Source organism: Aotus nancymaae, unplaced genomic scaffold (assembly GCF_030222135.1).
Source record: "Aotus nancymaae isolate 86718 unplaced genomic scaffold, 86718_ANA_hifiasm-v0.15.2.pri h1tg000210l, whole genome shotgun sequence".
Classification (NCBI taxonomy): Eukaryota; Metazoa; Chordata; class Mammalia; order Primates; family Aotidae; genus Aotus; species Aotus nancymaae.
Genome location: NW_026988625.1, coordinates 783268 through 802637, shown reverse-complemented (window position 1 = coordinate 802637; position 19370 = coordinate 783268). Strand labels below are relative to the sequence as shown.

Sequence of the window (19370 nt, the reverse complement as noted above, 5' to 3'; positions counted from 1 at the left end):
GTCTCTCAAATTGTTTCAAAAAAGGACTGATGTATACTTTGGAAATTCTAATCTAACAAGTTAATCAACTGTTGTTGTTGTTGTTGTTATTGTTGTTGTTTTCAGATGAGTCTCGCTCTGTCACCCAGGCTGGAATGCAGTGGCATGATCTTGACTCACTGCAATCTCTGCCTCCCGGGTTCAAGTGATTCTCCTGCCTCAGCCTCCCATGTAGCTGGGATTACAGGCACCCACCACCATGCCTGGCTAATTGTTTGTAGTTTTAGTAGAAACAAGGTTCTACCGTGTTGGCCAGGCTGTTGTCGAACTCCTGATCTCAAGTGATCTGTCCGCCTTGGGCTCCCAAAGTGCAGGGATTAAAGACATAAGCCACCACGCCTGGCCCATGTTAATCAACTTTGAAGAGAAAAATAAAATCACATAATCCTAAACTGTTCAGCCTCTCATAAGAAAGCCAAATTATTATTTGTTTTTCCATGCTGCTTACTTGTCTGTCTGAGTTTTAGAGTCAACGGAGAAGTTCAGACTCCCATCAGCAATGCACCTGTCATACAGGAAGATTTTGTCCTGTATGACCAGATATCATTCTCAGCCTTTTCTCTTTTTCCTGCAGGGCTACACCAAGTCCATTGATATTTGGTCTGTAGGCTGCATTCTGGCAGAAATGCTTTCTAACAGGCCCATCTTTCCAGGGAAGCATTATCTTGACCAGCTGAACCACATTCTGGGTAAGGTCCCCGAGCCCTTCAGTAGCTAGATTTACTCACTTTGCCTGCCTACAGCTTACATCAAAGTCACTTCATTAAATTAAGAAGAGTTCTAATAACTCTTTAGCCTGTGGTAGGTGTGAATTTTTAACCTTCCTTGATTAAAAATGTTAAGGACTTCTGTGTAAAAACTTAAGAAAGATAAGCATTGGGAGTGATGATAAGACATTAATTATCAGGGTTCATTCTGACCGACAGTTAATGGTGTGCAGTCATTTGCCTTGGTCTTGATAACTAACAGCTAATTATTTTATCTGATAGGTATTCTTGGATCCCCATCACAAGAAGACCTGAATTGTATAATAAATTTAAAAGCTAGAAACTATTTGCTTTCTCTTCCACACAAAAATAAAGTGCCATGGAACAGGCTGTTTCCAAATGCTGACTCCAAAGGTAAATGTTATGTCGTTGATTAGGTTTTCTCTTAGGCTTAGCTTCGCATTTATTTGTTCAGTTGTTAGGTCACTAGCCTGAAAAGTGAGCCTATAGCTATTGTATAATGCTTTCTTTAGTGCTCACTCTGAATTATTGTCTTCCTTTTTTTTTTTTTTTTTTTTTTGGAAACAGTGGCAGTGCAGTAAGGGAGCCTGGTAATAACCGTCTAGTTCTCCACCTTTTAGTTTCTTTGCTAATTTTAGCTTGCATTAAGGTCATTTTTTTTTTTTTTTTTTTGAGATGGAGTCTTGCTCTGTCACATAGGCTGGAGGGCAGTGGCCCGATCTCAGCTTACTGCAATCTCCACCTCCTAGGTTCAAGCAATTCTCCTGTTTCAGCCTCCCACGTAGCCGGGCTTACAGGTACCCACCACCATGCCCGGCTAATTTTTTTGAATTTTTAGTAGAGACGGGTTTCACCGTGCTGGCCAGGCTGGTCTTGAACTCCTGACCTCATGATCCGCCCTCCTCAGCCTGTCAAAGTACTGGGATTACAGGTGTGAGCCACCATGCCCAGCCTAAGGTCACATTTTTAGGTTTCAGGAAGTCTAGGACCCTGCAAACAAATTACACCTTTTTACCTTGTCACTTGATAATTTTTAAAGTCAGGTTTGTTGAAGAATAATTTACACAGAATAAAATTCATACTTTTTAGTTGTGTGGGCCTCTTGAGTTTTAACAAACATAAACTGTCATGTAACTACCACCACAATTGAGATATGGAATATTCCCATCATCCTCAGAAGTTGCCTTGTGCCATTTGTAGTCAGTTGTCCCTGTCTAACCCATCTCTGGCAATCACTGATCTGATATCTATCCCTATAGTTTTGCCTTTTCCGGCATGTCGTATTAATGGAATCATGGAGTATGTAACCTTTTTATGTCTAGATTCTCACGTTCAGCATACTGCATTTGAAATTTATAAAAATTCATTTCATTACTTGTGTCAGTCTATTCAACAAATGGTGCTAGAACAATTAGACAACCATATGCAAAATTTGCAAAACTAAAAATGGAACATAAACCTAAATATAAGATCTAAAATTATTAACCTTCAAGAAGAAAACGAGAGAATCTTCATGACCTTAGGTTAGGCAGAGATATTTTAGAGCAACTGTAAAAGAAAAAAATTATATTCAATTTTTATCCTTTTTTTTAGGTTAGCTTTGTTAAATAATTGTATTATCCTTTATTCCCATTTAATGCATACCTGTTAAATATATTAGGCAGCTAATTTTTAAAACTTTATGCTATTATAAAACCACAATAGGCAGAATAATGACCTCCACTCACCCCCATGACTGTATTCTAATCTCTGAAACCTATAACTATGTTAGGTTATCTGGCAGACAGGAATTATGGTTGCAGATGTAATCAAGGTTGTTCATCAGCTGACTTTTTTTTTTTAACTGCTCCTTACAGAGCAAGGCTAATCCATGGCCAGTGTGGTATGCCCAGAGTAGCCCATCAGCTGACTTTTAAGCTAGGAAGACTATCCTGGATTATCTATCTAGGTGGGTGGATTATCTAGGTGGGCTCATTTATAAAAACAGGATACCTTAAAAATGGAGGAGGGAATCTGAATAAGATATTTGTCCTTCCGTATCTTTATCAACATATGTGTGCATATTTTCTCTATAATTTATTTTTAATTATTTAAAGGTTAACTTTTGAAAAACTTTAGAAATTGTAGAAATATTTAAGAAGGTGAAATTCTTTTATAATTATTCCCTAAATGTCATCATTAATAGAATTGTGTCTTGAATATCTTTTCCACATCAGTGCATAGATCTGGCTTATTGTTAATGATCTTATGGCATTTTTATCCAGTTTTCTATTATAAATTTAGCTATTTCTAACTTGCTATTTTATCTATATGTATGAATGCATGTATGAATATATGTGTATATGTATATTTAACAACTGTCTTCTTAAATGTTGAATTGGTTTTATGTATTGACCTGAGTCAAGGTTTAGAAATACTTGGTTATTTAGAATTGAATTTCTTTTGAAAATGGGAGAAACATTCTTTTAATCTCTCATATAAATGTATAGAAGAATGTCATATAGGAGGAATAGGTAAGGGAGTAAGAACTACTCCTGATCACCAGGATCCGACAGTAACCTTTCACTTTTTTTTTTTTTTTTTTGAGACAAGAGTTTCACTCTTGTTGCTCAGGATGGAGTGCAATGGCTTGATCTCGACTCAGCGCAACCTCTGCCTCCTGGGTTCAAGCGATTCTCCTGCCTTAGCCTCCCAAGTAGCTGGGATTACAGGCATACGCTACTGGCTAATTTTGTATTTTTAGTAGAGACAGGATTTCTCCATGTTGATCAGGCTGGTTTCAAACTCCTAGCCTCAGGTGAGCCACCTGCCTCAGCCTCCCTACGTGCTGGGGTTCAGGTGTGAGGCCCAGCCAAAACCTTTCACTTTTTTTGCCCTAATGTGTGCAAGCTTCTATCTGTATGGTTGTAATTATATAATGTATTTTGGTTTTGAGGGGTTTTGGGGGATTGGTTTGGTTTTTGTTTTCTGAGGTTTTTTTTTGTAGACAGGTCTGGCTTTGTCACCCAGCCTGGAGCACAATGGCCCAATCTCAGCTCACTGCAACCTCCGCCTCCTGGGTTCAAGTGATTCTCCTGCCTCAGCCTCCCAGAGTGCTGGGATTACAGGCATGAGCCACAGCGCCCGGCCCTAATTTTATATTTTTAGTAGAGATGGGGTTTCACCCTGTTAGTCAAACTCCTGATCTCAGGTGATCCACCTGCCTCAGCCTCCCAAAGTGCTGGGATTACAGGCGTGAACTGCCACTCCTAGCTGTTTAGCCACTAAAATCCAGGAAATTAAGTTTGCAATGCTGGTATTGGGTGAATATAATGAAGAAGTAGGGAAAAGCTATACATAAAGAAAGTGGAGAAATGAAAATTGGTGGTGCTGCAGGGAGCCCTAGAGCATCAGGTGTTAGGAATACCGGTTTTGTAGCCTTACTTCATGTGTTCAGTCCATAACCCAGTCTCTTACTAGCTGTGTTACTGTTAGACAAACTGCTTAACCTCTCTGGGTGTCAGTTTTCCTTTTGTTTCTTTTTTTGGGGGTGGTGAGGTGATTGTGTTTTGGTTTGGTTTGGTTTTGAGATGGAGTCCTGCTCTTTTACCCAGGCTGGAGTGCAGTGCCGTGATCATACCTCACCACAACCTCAAACTCTTGGGCTCAAGCAATCCTCCCACTTCAGCCTCCTAAGTAGCTGGGACTACAGGCATGCACCACCACATGTGGCCAATTTATTTTTTTTTTTAGAGATGGGAGTCTCATTATGATGCCCAGGCTGGTCTTGAACTCCTAGGCTTAAGCAGTCCTCCTGCCTCAGTCTCCCAAAGTGCTGGGATTACAGGTATGTGCCACTGCACCTGTCCAGTTTTCTTCTTTATATGATTACTTTTGTTTTTGTTTTCCTTTTTTCATTTTTTGTTTTTGTTTTTTGAGATGGAGTCTTGCTCTGTTGCCCAGGCAGGAGTACAGCAACCTGATCTTGGTTCACTGCAACCTCCGCCTCCTGGGTTCAAGCAATTCTCCTGCCTCAGCCTCTCAAGTAACTGGGACTACAGGCGCATGCCACCACGCCCTGCTAATTTTTGTATTTTTATTGGAGACGGGGTTTCACCATGTTGGTCAGGCTGGTCTTGAACTCCTGACCTCAGGTGATCACCCACCTCGGCCTCCCAGAGTGCTGGGATTATAGGCTCCTGCCACCGTGGCCAGCTAATTTTTTTGCATTTTTAGTTGAAATTGGGTTTTACCACATTGGTCAGGCTGATCAAAACTCCTGACCTCAGTTGATCCACCCACCTTGGTCTCCCAAAGTGCTGGGATTACAGGCATGAGCCACAGTGCCAAGCCTCTAGTTGTTAAAGAGTGACTACATAGTGTTCCCTTGTAGGGATGACCCATAAGTGTCCTTCAACCAGATTGACATTGGACATTAAAGTTTACATCAATTACCTATTGCTGCATGATAAACCACTCCAAAACTAATGCTTGAAATAGCTATGCATTTGTTCATGAGCCAATTGGGCTGGTGCAGCTGGGTAGTTCTGCTGAGCCTGCCTGGGTTCAGCCATGCACTGCAATCTGCTGGCTCCCTCCACCATCCCTCAATTGTGGTGGTTTAATGTCTTACAGTTGGCCTTTCCTGCAGTTGTCTCTTTATCCTAAAGTAGACTAGACTGGATGACTTCTCATGATGGCAGAAATATTCCAAAAGAGCAAGAGCCTATGCTGCAAGGTCTCTTGGGACCAATTCTCAGAACAGCACTTAAACAGTTTTACCATTTTTTTGTTGTTGTTTTGAGACAAGGTCTCAGTCTGTCACCCAGACTGGAGTGCAGTGGTGCAGTCTCAGCCCACTGCAACCTCTGCCTGCTGGGCTCAAGCAATCCTCCACCTCAGCCTCCCAAGTAGCTGGGATCACAAGTATGTGCCACCATGCTAGGCTAATGTTTTTTTGTTTTTTGTTTTTTTAAAGACAGAGTCTTGCTCTGTTTCCCAGGCTGGAGTGCAGTGGCACAATCTCGGCTCACTGTAACCTCTACCTCCTGGGTTCAAGTGATTCTCCTGCCTCAGCTTCCTGAGTAGCTGGGATTACAGGTGCATGCCACCACACCTGGCTAATATTTGCTTTTTTTATTATTATTTATTTTTGAGAGGGTGTCTTACTTTGTTGCCCAGGCTGGAGTGTAGCTGTGCAATCTTGGCTCATTATAACCTCCACCTCCTGGGTTCAAGTGATTCTTCTGCCTCAGCCTCCTGAGTAGTTGAGATTACAGGTACCCGCCACCACGCCCAGCTAATTTTTGTACTTTAGTAAAGATGAGGTTTTATCATGTTGGTCGGGCTGGTCTCAAACTTCTGACCTCAAATGATCTGCCAACCTTGGCCTCCCAAAGTGTTGTGATTACAGATGTGAGCCACTGTGCCCAGCCTAATTTTTGCATTTTTAGTAGAGACATGGTTTCACCATGTTGGCCAGGCTGGTTTTGAACTCCTGACCTGAAGTAATCTGCCTGCCTTGGCCTCCCAAAGTGCTGGGATTATAGGTGTGAGCCACCGCGCCTGGCCTAATTTTTGTATTTTTTTTTTGTACAAATGGTTTTGCCATGTTGCCCAGGCTGGTCTCAAGCAATCCTCCTACCTCAGCTTCCCAAAGTGCTGGGATTACAGGCATGAGCCATTGTACCCAGCCTAATTTTTGGATTTTTGGTAGACACAGGGTTTCACCATGTTGCCCAGGCTGGTCTCAAAATCCTGAGCTCAAGTGATCCACCTGCCTCATCCTTCCAAAGTGCTGGGATTACAGGTGTGAGCCACTGTGCCACTTCTACCATATTCTGTGGGTCAAAGCAAATTGAACAGTTAGCCCAGATTCAAATAATGGGGAAATAAATCCACCTATTGGTGGGAGGAGTTGCAAAGAATTTGTGCCATGTTTAACCTATCATTAAGTTGTTTTTGTATTTTTAAGATAACATACATAAATTCATTCATTCAGTGAATAGATTTGAATATCTGTTCTGTGCCATCCAAGCTTCTAAGGCCCTGGACGTAGTACCAGAAGTAAGAGGGATTAAGAACCTGTTTGCAGATAGGAAGTCTGAGGACTCATTTAAAAAAAAAAAAAAAAAAAAAACTTGCTTACAGAGAACTGATAGTCTAGATTTGTAAGAAAATGAATGGAAGACCTCAGGGAACTCAAGAGATTAAAGAACTTTCAAGCTAGAATTTTTAAGTCCAGTTAATGATAGTTCACAGAAAAGGAAGTTGAAACATATCTTAAATATAAGAATGGTACTCATTTTTACTCACTATATAAGATATAAACATTGAAAGGTCAGTAATTTTTTTAAACGCCTTCCTCATCACAGTAGCAAACATCAAAGTTTGATACCCTGCTGGCTGTGGGGAAAGGATGTTTTCGGAGAGAGCTGGTGGAGTGTAAACTGGTTGAGTCTCTGTAGAGGACAATCTGGCAATTACATGACATGTCTTTCATTCGGGATATTGAAATTTTGGTCTGCCAACCAAATGGGGGAGTGGCATTTAATTTATTTTTCTGTAATTAAGAGTGAGATTGAAATTTTCATGTTTGTTGGAAAGTTCTGATTGCTATATCCCTTAAACCAGCAGCATTTTAGATTTTTCTTTAAAGGAGTCTTAGCTTACAATTCTCTCAAATGACTTCAGTGAGGGGGAAGAAATTATTATTCAGCAGATGGTACTGGGCTAATTGAATAGCTCTTTGGAAGAAAATCAATTCAGATCATTACTCACACATCAAAATGATTTCTAAAAGAATCGATGATTAAATTCTTATTTCAAAATATCATGAAAAACGGTATTTAGGGTATTCAGTACTTTTCTGATCTCTGCATGGAGAGAGACTTTGTAAGCTTTAAAAACAAACATCAAGGAAAGAGAGACATATAAAAGTTTAAAAGCTAAACCAAATTAGATTAGGTGTGGATGATAGGTCTAAAATGTTCTAAATTGAGTAACATTGACCCTCTCCTGTTTTGTAGAAGGCATCAAAGTGCAGCGGTTATACCCGGTGCTCTGGAATCGACCTCCTGAGTTTAAAACTAGGGATCTGCTACTTGAATTTTTGACTTTGGACAAGTTATTTAAGCTCTCTGTTCATTATTTCCTCAATACAGAATTGGGACAATTTGTAGTTCCCACCTCATAGGATAATTAAGAGTTAAGGAATTACTATTAACTTGTGATTCATCATTAATATTATTAGTATCTAAAGAGCAGGGACGAACCTAAGACCACAGTGTATAAATAAACGAGCAAAGGACAAGAACACACAGTCTTCAGGAAATACTGAGATTAGGAAAAGTATAGGCAGAGCAGTTCGGGTGACAGCAGTTGAGAATTTGGCTTAGTCTGTGTTTAATTTAAGACACCTGCTAAGCATTAGAAACAACCTAAATGCCAAATGTTAATCAAATGGCTGAGTAAATTATGAGACATCTACTTAAAGGAATATTTTTAAGGCCACTAAAAGGGATTTTTTACCAAGTTTTGATAGTGTGGAAAAATACTAATGAGCAATATTTACTACAGTACTACAGGAAAATAAAACAGCATTCATGATTTCAACCTTCTAAAAGAAAATACATAGGAAAGAATTCAACAAAATATGTCAAAAGATAAGCAGTAGTTACCATTGAATGATGATGCTAGGGGAGCAAGGGAATGTGGATGAGTCATTCACACAGACTAGAAGGCCAGGTTTGGTGGGTCAGCCATCTGAGGTCTTTTCAGTTCCACATAACAAGAACTTACTGACCCAAAAAAGGGCTTTATTGGCTCTGATAACTGAAAAGCTCAGTTGTGTGTGGATTGATGGTCACAGACATTGTGTCTAGAATCTGGACTTCTTTATCATCCAGCTTTGCCTTGCCCTGGACTGTCTGTCAGGCAGCCTCTCTTCTCAATGGTGGCAATAAGACACTTGACCTATCATTGCAGCCATGTCTTGGGGCTGATTCTTATCACCTCTTTGTGCTCAGCTTGGATGCCATGCCTATCCCTGAACAGTCACTGTGGCCAAGGGGACCCAGGAGAATGTGACCAGCCAGCGTCACCACTCCCACAGCACAGCACGGGAGTGGGGGCAAGCCAGAGTGCTCCCCTATGGCAAACACAGTTGGATGGATTAGAGGGGCAGTGGACAACCAGCAGGTGACCCTGAGAGTGAAGGAAGATAAGGAATTCTATTTTCTCCCCCCAACCCCTCCCCACTTCTTTTTCTTCCTGAAGAGACAGTGTCTCCCTCTGTTGCCCAGGCTGGAAGGCTGGAGTGCAGTGGCATAATCACAGCTAACTATAGCCTGGAACTCCTGGGCTCGGCAAGCACCATGCCTGGCTAATTTAAAAAAAAAATTTTTTTTGTCTTGTAGAGATGGGGTCTCACTGTATTTCCCAGTCCTGTCTTGAACTCCTTGGCTCAAGGGATCCTCCCGGCACCATGCCCAGACACTTTTTTTTTTTTTTTAATTAAAAAATGCAGTTTCTGTAAGAAGTCTGTCTCCATTTCTCAGATAACCTAATGTTTGAAAAGCTTGCAGACTTTGTTATTACCCATATAGATAGATCACATTGATTGTAAATGGAATCATAGGGCTATATGTTATTTTATTACCTACACAGAGTTGGATTTATTCATCTACAGCTTGGTCACCCTCGGCTCAAGATAGCTTTGGGAGGTGTTTAACTGTGGTCTTTCAAATCATGCAAGAGATTGAAAAAATAGAAGAATGAGATTGTGGCTGAGTGCAGTGGCTCATGCCTGTAATCCCAGCACTTTGGGAGGCCAAGGCGGGTGGATCACTTGAGCCTGGGAGTTCAACACCAGCCTGAGCAACATGGCAAAACCCTGTCTCTACCAAAAATACAAAAATAAGCCTGGTGTGGTGGCATGCACCTGTAATCCCAGCTACTCAGGAGGCTGAGGTAGGAGGATCGCTTGAACCCGGGAGGCAGAGATTGCAGCGATCTGAGATCGTGCCACTGGACTCCATCTTGGGCGACAAAGTGAGACCCTGTCCCAGAAAAAGAAGAGTGAGATTTTAAGAAGTTGGAGAACACAAACCTTCAGCCAGTGATGGAATAGGGACAAAGAAAAGAACTAGCACCATGTGATATTGTAGAAGCAGAGATGACATTTTGAGAAAATAGGCATGCACAGCAGTGTCCATGTAGCAGAGATGTCTAGCAAGAGACAGATTGGAAACTGTGGGTTGGTTTTCCAGTTAGGGGCTTGTTGGTGACCATGCAAGAGGAGTTGAAACAGTGAGTGGAAGTGGGAAATTTGAAATGGAAAGGGGAGACATAAATGACTGGCCTACGTGAGGGGAAGGGGTTGTGGACCAGGCCACAAATTGGGAAGGACTGATGATTCAAGCTGTGCAAGTTGGGTGGAATCTGAGAGTAGAGGAGGGGGCTGACCAAAGCTTTCCTGAAACTGTTGAGGGCCTTGATGAGACTGAAAATCTTGAGTTTTTATAGGACAGTAGTTACTGATAGTGTGCTCCTTAAACCCCTGAGACCCCCAGGATCCTTTCAGTATGTCCATAAGGTTAAAGCTGTTTTAATAATCCTCTTAAGGAGTTATTCACACTGCTCTCTGTGTTGCCATCTACACTTGTGTTATAAGAGCAGAGCCCTCAGCACCACAGCCACGGCAAGACAGTGGCACTAGAGAGGTCACTGAGCTCTGCACTGCCACACCCCAACAGCACAAAATCAGTGCCAGTAAAAAGTACTCACCATATGAAATCCATCCTTAATACATGTCTTCACGATGTCTGTGTGACAAACACATACAGCATTTCTGCTGCATACTGAATGCAGTGGTTTTCTCAGGGAAAAGCACTTATGTAACTATTTGAGCGAGCTTTTTAAACTGAGCCTCAGTAGTTTTTATGAGTGAGTGTAAAGGGTTCCTAAGATCAGAAAGTTTGAGAAGCACTGTTGAAGTGGCACAGTTTGCAAAGTTCAGTCATTTTCTCTGGCCCTGCACAGAAGCATGAGTTGAGGATGGAAGTGACGGGTTGCAGCATTGATTCAGGGTCAGAGTTTCACGAGTAGCCAGGGTGGACCTTAAGAGGAACTGTGGAGAGCCAGTCGACTGGCCTTCCCCAGGTCCAGGCTAGGGCAAGAAGGAAAAAAGGATGATGGATTAGAAGAAAGAGTTGGGGTCAAGTTGTTATATACTATTTGAAGTTAAAGAGAAGGGCCAGGCACAGTGGCTCACGCTTTTAATCCCAGCACTTTAGGAGGCTGAGGTTAGAGGATCGCCTGAGCCCAGAAGTTCGAGACCAGCTTGAGTAACATAGTGACACCCCATCTCTACAAAAAATAAATTAAAAAAAAATTAGCTGAGTGTGGTAACATGCACCTATAATATTAGCTACTCAGGCTGAGGCAGGAGGATTGCTTGAGCCCAGGAGTTCAGTGCTGCGGTAAGCCGTGATCATGCCCCTGCACTCCAGCCTGGGCCATAGAACAAAATCCAAACTGTTTCAAAAAACAGAGAAAGAAAAGATGTGGGATTCTGGAAGGCGATAAGGAAAGTCAGGAATTGTGGTCAGGCGTAATACTAGCCTCAAAAGAACTTCCAGTCTTTTAGGAGAAATAAAACCAGTATTCAAGTAAGCATCCACACAAGCAGCCATGATTCACATCATCTGAATGTTACCAGTGGATACCATGTGGCGTGGGAGGAGAGAGGCTGGACACTCTGACTGTGGGATCAGCACCTGCCAGCTGCTTCCCATTTCTCTCCTTTTCTCCTTCTGTAGCTATGAATAATGCAGAAATAGCACTTGGAGTAAAAGAAGGCTGGAGATCTAGCTATTTTTCAAGTAGCAAATTTTTTTTAAAAAACTGTCTTCCTTTCAAACTGGAGATATAAGGGCCTAGAATTTATTTAACTTGAAGGAACCAACAGATCTGTTTTAGAAATGCTTAAGCTGCAAAACATCCAGTTGGCTTGAAGTGCTTCTCTACTTAATACTAACAAGTTTGGGTAGGACCTCCCTGCCCCCAGTGGTTTAGAAGCAATGCTGTTAGAATCTCATTGTGGTCCAGGCCTCCTGGACTTTTCCTAGCACAGACAGTATATAACTGGGTGAAAAGCCAAATGACTTTTAATCTTCTTTCAAGCAAGTCCTTGAGAAAATGTCTGTGAGTTGTATATGGGGAGGGTTGGTTGGGAGCAGGAAGCAAGGGGGGATTTATTACGTATATTATAGACCACAGGAATCTAAGATTCAGCAAGGATTATGTGTCTTATACACATGTCTACAAGTGTTCCTTGGAAGTAGGATTTGAGCCAGAGGTGTCTGGGTTCTTGACTATCAAGCTTCTTTGTCCTGACCCTTGAGAGGGCCACTTACTAAACCTAGCCAGTTTGTGTGCCCACAGACCCAGGGACACAGCTGCAGACAGGACCACCTCTTCTACTGCACAGACACTGCTTCAGTCACGGCAAAACCTGTCTAGATTCTGTACTCTGTAAAGTTCTCTAGGTTATAAAATAATATATTCCATAATTTCCTAAAGTGCACATGTATATATTGAAAAGATTATAGTTAGAAACATAAATAACCTTTAAATGTATTCTGTGTGGAATTTCTCATTATGTCCAGCATGTGGATTAGCATGTTTATCTTCTCCTGTTGTCTTAAGAGGTTGCATCAAGGGAAGTAGAGGTCAGGGCTGAACACGAATACACTCACAGCCCTTCAGTGACCTCAGGCGTCAGGATACCTCCCACTTCCACCTGATACCCAAGCAATCCCTTTGGAAGGTTTACTAGCTGCTCTTAAGGGTTAGGCAACATTTTTTAGTAAATAGTGAAAACTTACTTCTTGAAAGTAGTGAGCTAGAAGTGATTCCTTAAACTGATTATGAGTATTGTACCAAATTTTACATGATCTTTTATCATTCAAGGAATGGTGATAAGGGACATATAATTAAATTTTAAAATTTTTTAAGAAGAAATAAATGATATTTTATCCTTCTACTTTTAGGGCTTAATAGTATGTGCTAATTTGCAGATGGATGAAGTTGACATTGCCGCCTACAAAAAAACCTAATAAGAAATGATCATTGTGAGAAAAGAGGCTTCATTAAGTAGTGCCAGTGATTTTGTTTTTGTTGTTGTTACTCTTTTTTTGAGACAGAGTCTCGCTCTGTTACCCAGGCTGGCGTGCAGTGGCATGGTCTCAACTCATTGTAACCTCCACCTTCCAGGTTCAAGTGATTTTCCTCCCTCAGCCTCCCGAGTACTGGGACTACAGGCATGTGCCACCACACCTGGCTAATTTTTGTATTTCTTTTTAGTAGAGATAGAGTTTTACTATATTGGCCAGGCTGGTCTCAAACTCCTGACCTCGTGATCTGCCCACCTCAGCCTCCCAAAGTGCTAGGATTACAGGTGTGAGCCACCATGCCCGGCCTGGTTTTGTTTTGTTTTAGTGTCACTATATTGTCTAAAAATTAGTATTTTTTATTGATTGGCTAGTTTTTCAGACTTGTTGGAGTCTTGGAGGCTTGGAGTTTTTGGGATACCTTAGGCTGTGAACCAGGACCTAAGGGAAGACAGGTCTTTCTTACCTATGCCATATCTTGAGGCTCCTCTTAGGGTTTAATTTGAAGAAAGGACCTGCTACTTAAATTGAAACCAGTAGTCTGAGCATCATTAAATACAAGGATACATAAAATATTTTTAAAGAGAGCCCCTTTACTACCTTTTTACCAGAACAATAATGTATTCTTTAGCATGTATTGTTTCTCAATACACCTACTTCTGCTACTAAACACAGAGTGTTTCCTCACATTTCTCTTAACTCTTGTCCCAGCCACTGTTTGCCACTTCAGCCGTCCTTGTGGCTGAGGTGGTGCCTGGGGGGCTGTTAGGATGAGCTGCTTGTCAGTGCCCCCTCCATCACAGTCTAGTTGATCCACATTTGTTTCTGCTGCTGTAACCTAGAGGTGAAAGAACTGCTCAGCTGTTGACTACTGGCCTGGGCAAAAGAGGACTTAAGGCATTGGGCCTTGCAGAAAGACTCTGAGCTGCAGAGTTGACTGGAGGGTCTTTGGGTCACACTTGTCTCTCAGCCAGGACCTGGAAGAAGAATGTTTTCTTCTGTGACCTTGGAGACCTGTTCTGTGTGTCAGGAGACAAACCATGACAAAAATGACTTCTGAGTCGATTTGAGAAAAGTACATACAAAGGCAAAAGAAAACCTTTGCCTTTGAGACCTACAAAGCAGAATCATATTTTAGGAAAAGTCCAGGTTTTGTAGGCAGACCTGGGTTTGAATTCTGATCCCTGCACCTTTCTGAGTGATGAGGTCTGCGATTGTCAGATGATTGGTCCCTACATTCACCATCGCAGGAGACTTGGAGATGTAGTCAACACCCTGTGTGCTGGCTGCTCTCCCCGTAGTCATGCTTAGCTCAGTTGGTTTGTGGGTGAGTTTACTTAAACAGGAAATTGAAGTCTTTCCATGACTACTCATTCTCTCACCACTGCAAAACGTTTCTCTTTTAGCTCTGGACTTACTGGACAAAATGTTGACATTCAACCCTCACAAGAGGATTGAAGTAGAACAGGCTCTGGCCCACCCATATCTGGAGCAGTATTACGACCCGAGTGACGAGGTAAGAGCTTCATGTTCCTGGCTGCTGCTTCAGGGACATCGATCAGCCAGCAGTAGACCCAACCATATCCTGCTCAGATTTACCTGAGATATACCTGGTGCCATACCTGGTTCTCCCAGTGAGCCCACCTTTGCCTTGAGGATGAGTGCTGTGTGGTAAAACTTTAAACCTCCTCCCCCCATAACACTCTGTCTATCTCAGATTTCCTCCAGTCCACCTGCAACAGGTAGTGGCGGGGGAAATGTGTGTATAAAGGAGACTGATGGACTAGTGTGGAGCACAGAGAGGGCAGGGGTTTGAGACTGGAGGCCCTTGTCATGGTGTGACAGGAAGAGACACCTGAAGCGATGTGCTGACCGTGAGGATGGCCAGGGTGAAGAGGAGGTGGACAGCCTGCTGACAGGGACAGCACACAGAGTGAGGAGGGAAATCAACCTGGACAGTTCCCACTGTGGCTTTGCAACTCCATGTTGGGTGTGCCATTCCCTAGATACAAAGACATGATGAGGCTAGAGTGGATGTGGCAGCTCTTCAGAGCAGGGTGGGCATTCGAGTAGAAGACACTGCATGTCACGTTCTCCCCAGGACAGTCCTAGTGCCTTAGCTCTCTGGTTCCTCTGTGGGTTCAGTTTTAACTTTATTCTCTGGAAGATAAAGAAAAATGCAATATAAATCAAAAGTTTGGATTTTTCTAGTTGAGGCTCATGCGCAGAGAATAGTCTTTACCCTCTGATTTTTGAAAGAATTAGCTTCCCCTTCCACATCCATCTCCCTACCCCCAGCAACAAGTGAGGCAGCTTTCAACATAGCCAGTAACACAGAATAGGTGGGAATACAGATTTGGGACTCTTCAAAGCTGGGTGGGCTAAAGATTTCCCAAGCTTCCAAGTCCAAATCAGCTGGCTGGGGTGGTGGATGACGCATGTAGGATACCTGCCTTGATCCCAGATGCATAGCCCTCCTTCAGGTTGAGCTATTTATTCTTCTGGACAGGAATCTTTCTCCTTTTCAGATGGCCAAAGCTTAGTGTAGAGTTTGGGGTCCATGCTTTCTCCCACTAAAGGCCTCACGTGAGGATTACGTGGGTAAGACGTGAGAGTCTAGGTATCCACTGATTGACAGCTGATCATCATCAGCTTAGTTCCATAACATTGCATTAGTTCACAGGCATTTAAAAATCAAAATGTGGGCAGACACAGTGGCTCACACCTATAGTCCTAGCACTTTGGGAGGCTGAGGCGGGCAGATCACTTGAGGTCAGGAGTTTGAGACCATGCTGGCCAACATGGTCAAACTCTTTCTCTACTAAAAATACAAAAATTAGCTGGGCGTGGTGGTGCCTGTCTGTAATCTCAGCTATTCGGGAGGCTGAGGCACGAGAATCGCTTGAACCCGGAGGTAGAGGTTGCAGAGAGCCAAGATCATGCCACTGCACTCCAGCCTGGGAGATAGAGTGAGACTGAGTCTCAAAAAACAACTTTAAAATGGGGCTGGGTGTGATATCTCAACGCCTGTAATCCCATTACTTTGGGAGGCTGAGGCAGGTGGATCACCTGAGGTCAGGAGTTCAAGACCAGCTTGGCCAACATGATGAAACCCTGTTTCTACTAAAAATACAAAAATTAGCTGGGCCTGGTAGCGGGTGCCTATAGTCCCAGCTACTCGCAAGGTTGAAGCAGGACAATCACTAACCAACAGGATGGAGGTTGCAGTGAGCTGAGATCGCACCACTGCACTCCAGCCTGGGTGACAAAGCAAAACTCTGTCTCAAAAAAAAAAAAAAAAAAAAAAATTAAAATGGGCCCGACATGGTGGCTCACACATAGAATCCCAGCACTTTGGGCAAAAAAAAAAAAAAAAAAAATTAAAACGAGCCAGACATGGTGGCTCACACCTATAATCCCAGCACTTTGGGAGAGGGAAACAGGTAGATCACTTGAGGTCAGGAGCTCGAGACCAGCCTGGCCAGCATAGTGAAACCCCGTCTCTACTAAAAATACAGAAATTAGCCGCATGTGGTGGCACATACCTGTAGTCCCAGTTACTCAGGAGGCTGAGGCAGGAGAATCACTTGAACCTGGAAGGCGAAGGTTGCAGTAAGCCAGGATTACACCATTGCATTCCATCCTGGGCAACAGAGCAAGACTTTGTCTCAAAAAAAGAAAATTAGAACTTGCAGGAAAATGCAAGAGAGATTTTTTTTCATACTACACAGATGTAGCTTTATAATCTTGTTACAGTTATTAACATTTTGGAGTATTTTCTTCTCAGTCTTATATTTCTATATCTAAATTTTAAAGATTAGTTTTCATTCTCTTGACACAACATGGGCATTTTCACATGCTATTAATCTTCATTGCAGCTTAATCTTTTTTTTTTTTTCTTTGAGATGGAGTCTTGCTCTGCTCCCCCGGCTGGAATACAGCGGCTCAATCTCGGCTCATTTCAACCTCCGCCTCCTGGGTTCAAGTGATTCTCCTGCCTCAGCTCCCGAGTAGCTGGGACTACAGGCATGCGTCACCATGCCAGGCTAATTTTTTTGTATTTTTTTTTTTTTTTTTTTTGAGACGGAGTTTTGCTCTTGTTACCCAGGCTGGAGTGCAATGGCGCGATCTCAGCTCACTGCAACCTCCGCCTCCCGGGTTCAGGCAATTCTCCTGCCTCAGCCTCCTGAGTAGCTGGGATTACAGGCACGCGCCACCATGCCCAGCTAATTTTTTGTATTTTTAGTAGAGACGGGGTTTCACCATGTTGAGCAGGATGGTCTCGATCTCTTGACCTCGTGATCTGCCCGCCTCAGCCTCCCAAAGTGCTGGGATTACAGGCCTAAGCCACCGCGCCCGGCCTTTTTTTGTATTTTTAGTAGAGATGAGGTTTCATCATGTTGGTCAGGCTGGTCTCAAATGATCCTCCCACCTTAGCCTCTAAGAGTCCTGGGATTACAGGCTTGAGCCACTGTGCCCAGCCTCGCAGCTTAATTTTTAACAGCTTTAAGATGTTTTTTCACATAAAGATACCATGATTTATTTAATGAAATACATTTATTTTAGGATTATGGCTGTTGATTGAATAAACGTACCATCACCTTCACAGCAGCATATTTCTGTTATTTTAACATTCACTGCCTTAAAACATTTAAAAATTATTCTGGGATTTTTGATAAGTTCAGAAGAACACTTTAAACAGATTCAGTTGCTCCCAGTCTTAAGTGTTTATGAGACCTTCAGGAGTGTGGACGCAACTCTTAGTCTTACTCTGTCGCCCAGGCTGGCGTGCAGTGGCACGATCTTAGCTCACTGCAACCTCTGCCTTGGGAGTTCAAGGGATTCTCTTGCCTCAGCCTCCTGAGTAGCTGAGATTACAAGTGTGTACCACCACACCCGGCTAATTTTTTATATTTTTGGTAGGGACAGGTGGGTTTCACCATGTTGGCCAGGCTGGTCTCGAACTCCTGACTTCAAATGATCCGTCTGCCTCTGCCTTCCAAAGCGTTGGGATTATAGGTGTGAGCCACCACGCCCAGCCTGAGCTACCACGTGCCTGGCCAACAACTCTTAAGTTTTTATGAGACATCAATCCTGTTGTATACATTCAGAATCTTAGCCATGGTCATTTTTTGAATCAGTAAATTACTGCCCTACCCATAACAACTTTTGACTGTTAAATGTTTTCTTTTCTCTTTAAAGCCCATCGCTGAAGCACCATTCAAGTTTGACATGGAATTGGATGACCTGCCTAAGGAAAAGCTCAAAGAACTAATTTTTGAAGAGACTGCTAGATTCCAGCCAGGATACAGATCTTAAATTTGTCAGGTACCTGGAGCTTTAATACAGTGAACCCTAGCAAGGGAGGCACTGCCTTTTGTTTCTAGAATATTGTGTTCCCTGAGGTCCATTATTTTGTATTATTTTCCAAGCTCCTTATTGAAAGGTGTTTTTTTTTTTTAATTTAGAATTGAAAGTTATTTAGAAAGTTACATATGTTCTTTTAGGAATCTCTCTCCTGTTTATTAGAAACTCAGAGTACCTCCTTTACTCAAGGATAGTGAATGTGATTATTTGGAAAGAACTTTTTCAGATTCTAGATTGTCCATCTTTTGATTCTCATCCATTCCTTGCTGTCTGTCCAGGGCAGTTTCACAGTTAGACGAGCATCACTCTGGGGAGGGTTCGCCTCAGGACTCCCTCCTGTGGAAAGCAGAGCCACCAGTTAAATAAATCTAGTGTTAGAGTCTTCTGTGCCTGCCCTTCAGAAACTTGTAGCTGGGACCTACAGTTGATGTCACATACAAGGGGCCTAGACCCTGTTACCGGTTCAGACCAGCAGTATAGGCAGGAGAGCTGAGGAAACTTCATCCAGGAGAGGGAGCTAGGCTGGCCAGTCAGGGGGATTTATATGGGCCTGCACAGAAGCTTCATGTGCTTAGGTCATAAGGAGTGGTGAACAATGTGACAATATTGGTAGATTCTAAAAATTGAGTAGGCCCAGTACAATGGATTATGCCTGTAATCCCAGCTCTTTGGAAGGCTGAAGGGAGAGGATCACTTGAACCTCAGAGTTCAAGACTGCAATGAGCTATGATTGTTGTATCTCTGCATTCCATCCTGGGTGAACCCTGTCTCAAAAAAAAGACTATACAGAAAAAGAATACAAATCATGATTTTAGAGAGTATATGACAAGAGGAGAGAGAACTGGGCTTGTGTTTAGAACTCTGTAGAAAGGAGCAGTGAATAAAGAATTGTGAGCCAAGGTAGAAGCAGTTGCTGGAAAGATGCTTTGGACAGAACCGTGTTGCAGTTACAGGTGTCCAGTCCCCATCACTGAGAACAAAGAACCAAATAGACATGAGCCAAGGACAGACATGACCCACACAGCCTCCAAGCAGAGAGCCCTGAAAGCCAGGCAGGGCAGGAGAGTGGGGAATTGGTAAGGAA

General features: G+C 42.7%; 1 protein-coding gene across 2 annotated transcripts in view; it reads left to right on the top strand.

The window, feature by feature from the left end:
* MAPK1 (mitogen-activated protein kinase 1) overlaps window positions 1–19370 on the top strand; it is a 98787-nt gene that overhangs the window by 70187 nt on the left and 9230 nt on the right. Inside the window, exons 5-8 of one of the 2 annotated variants that reach the window (XM_012466482.3) lie at window positions 614–728; window positions 1029–1160; window positions 14326–14435; window positions 18122–18247. In XM_012466482.3, the coding sequence (XP_012321905.1) occupies window positions 614–728; window positions 1029–1160; window positions 14326–14435; window positions 18122–18238 (474 nt within the window). In that variant the 3' untranslated portion in view covers window positions 18239–18247. Of the gene's footprint in view, window positions 1–613; window positions 729–1028; window positions 1161–14325; window positions 14436–18121; window positions 18417–19370 lie in introns of those variants that run through there. The other variant, XM_064371890.1, reaches the window with a different exon arrangement.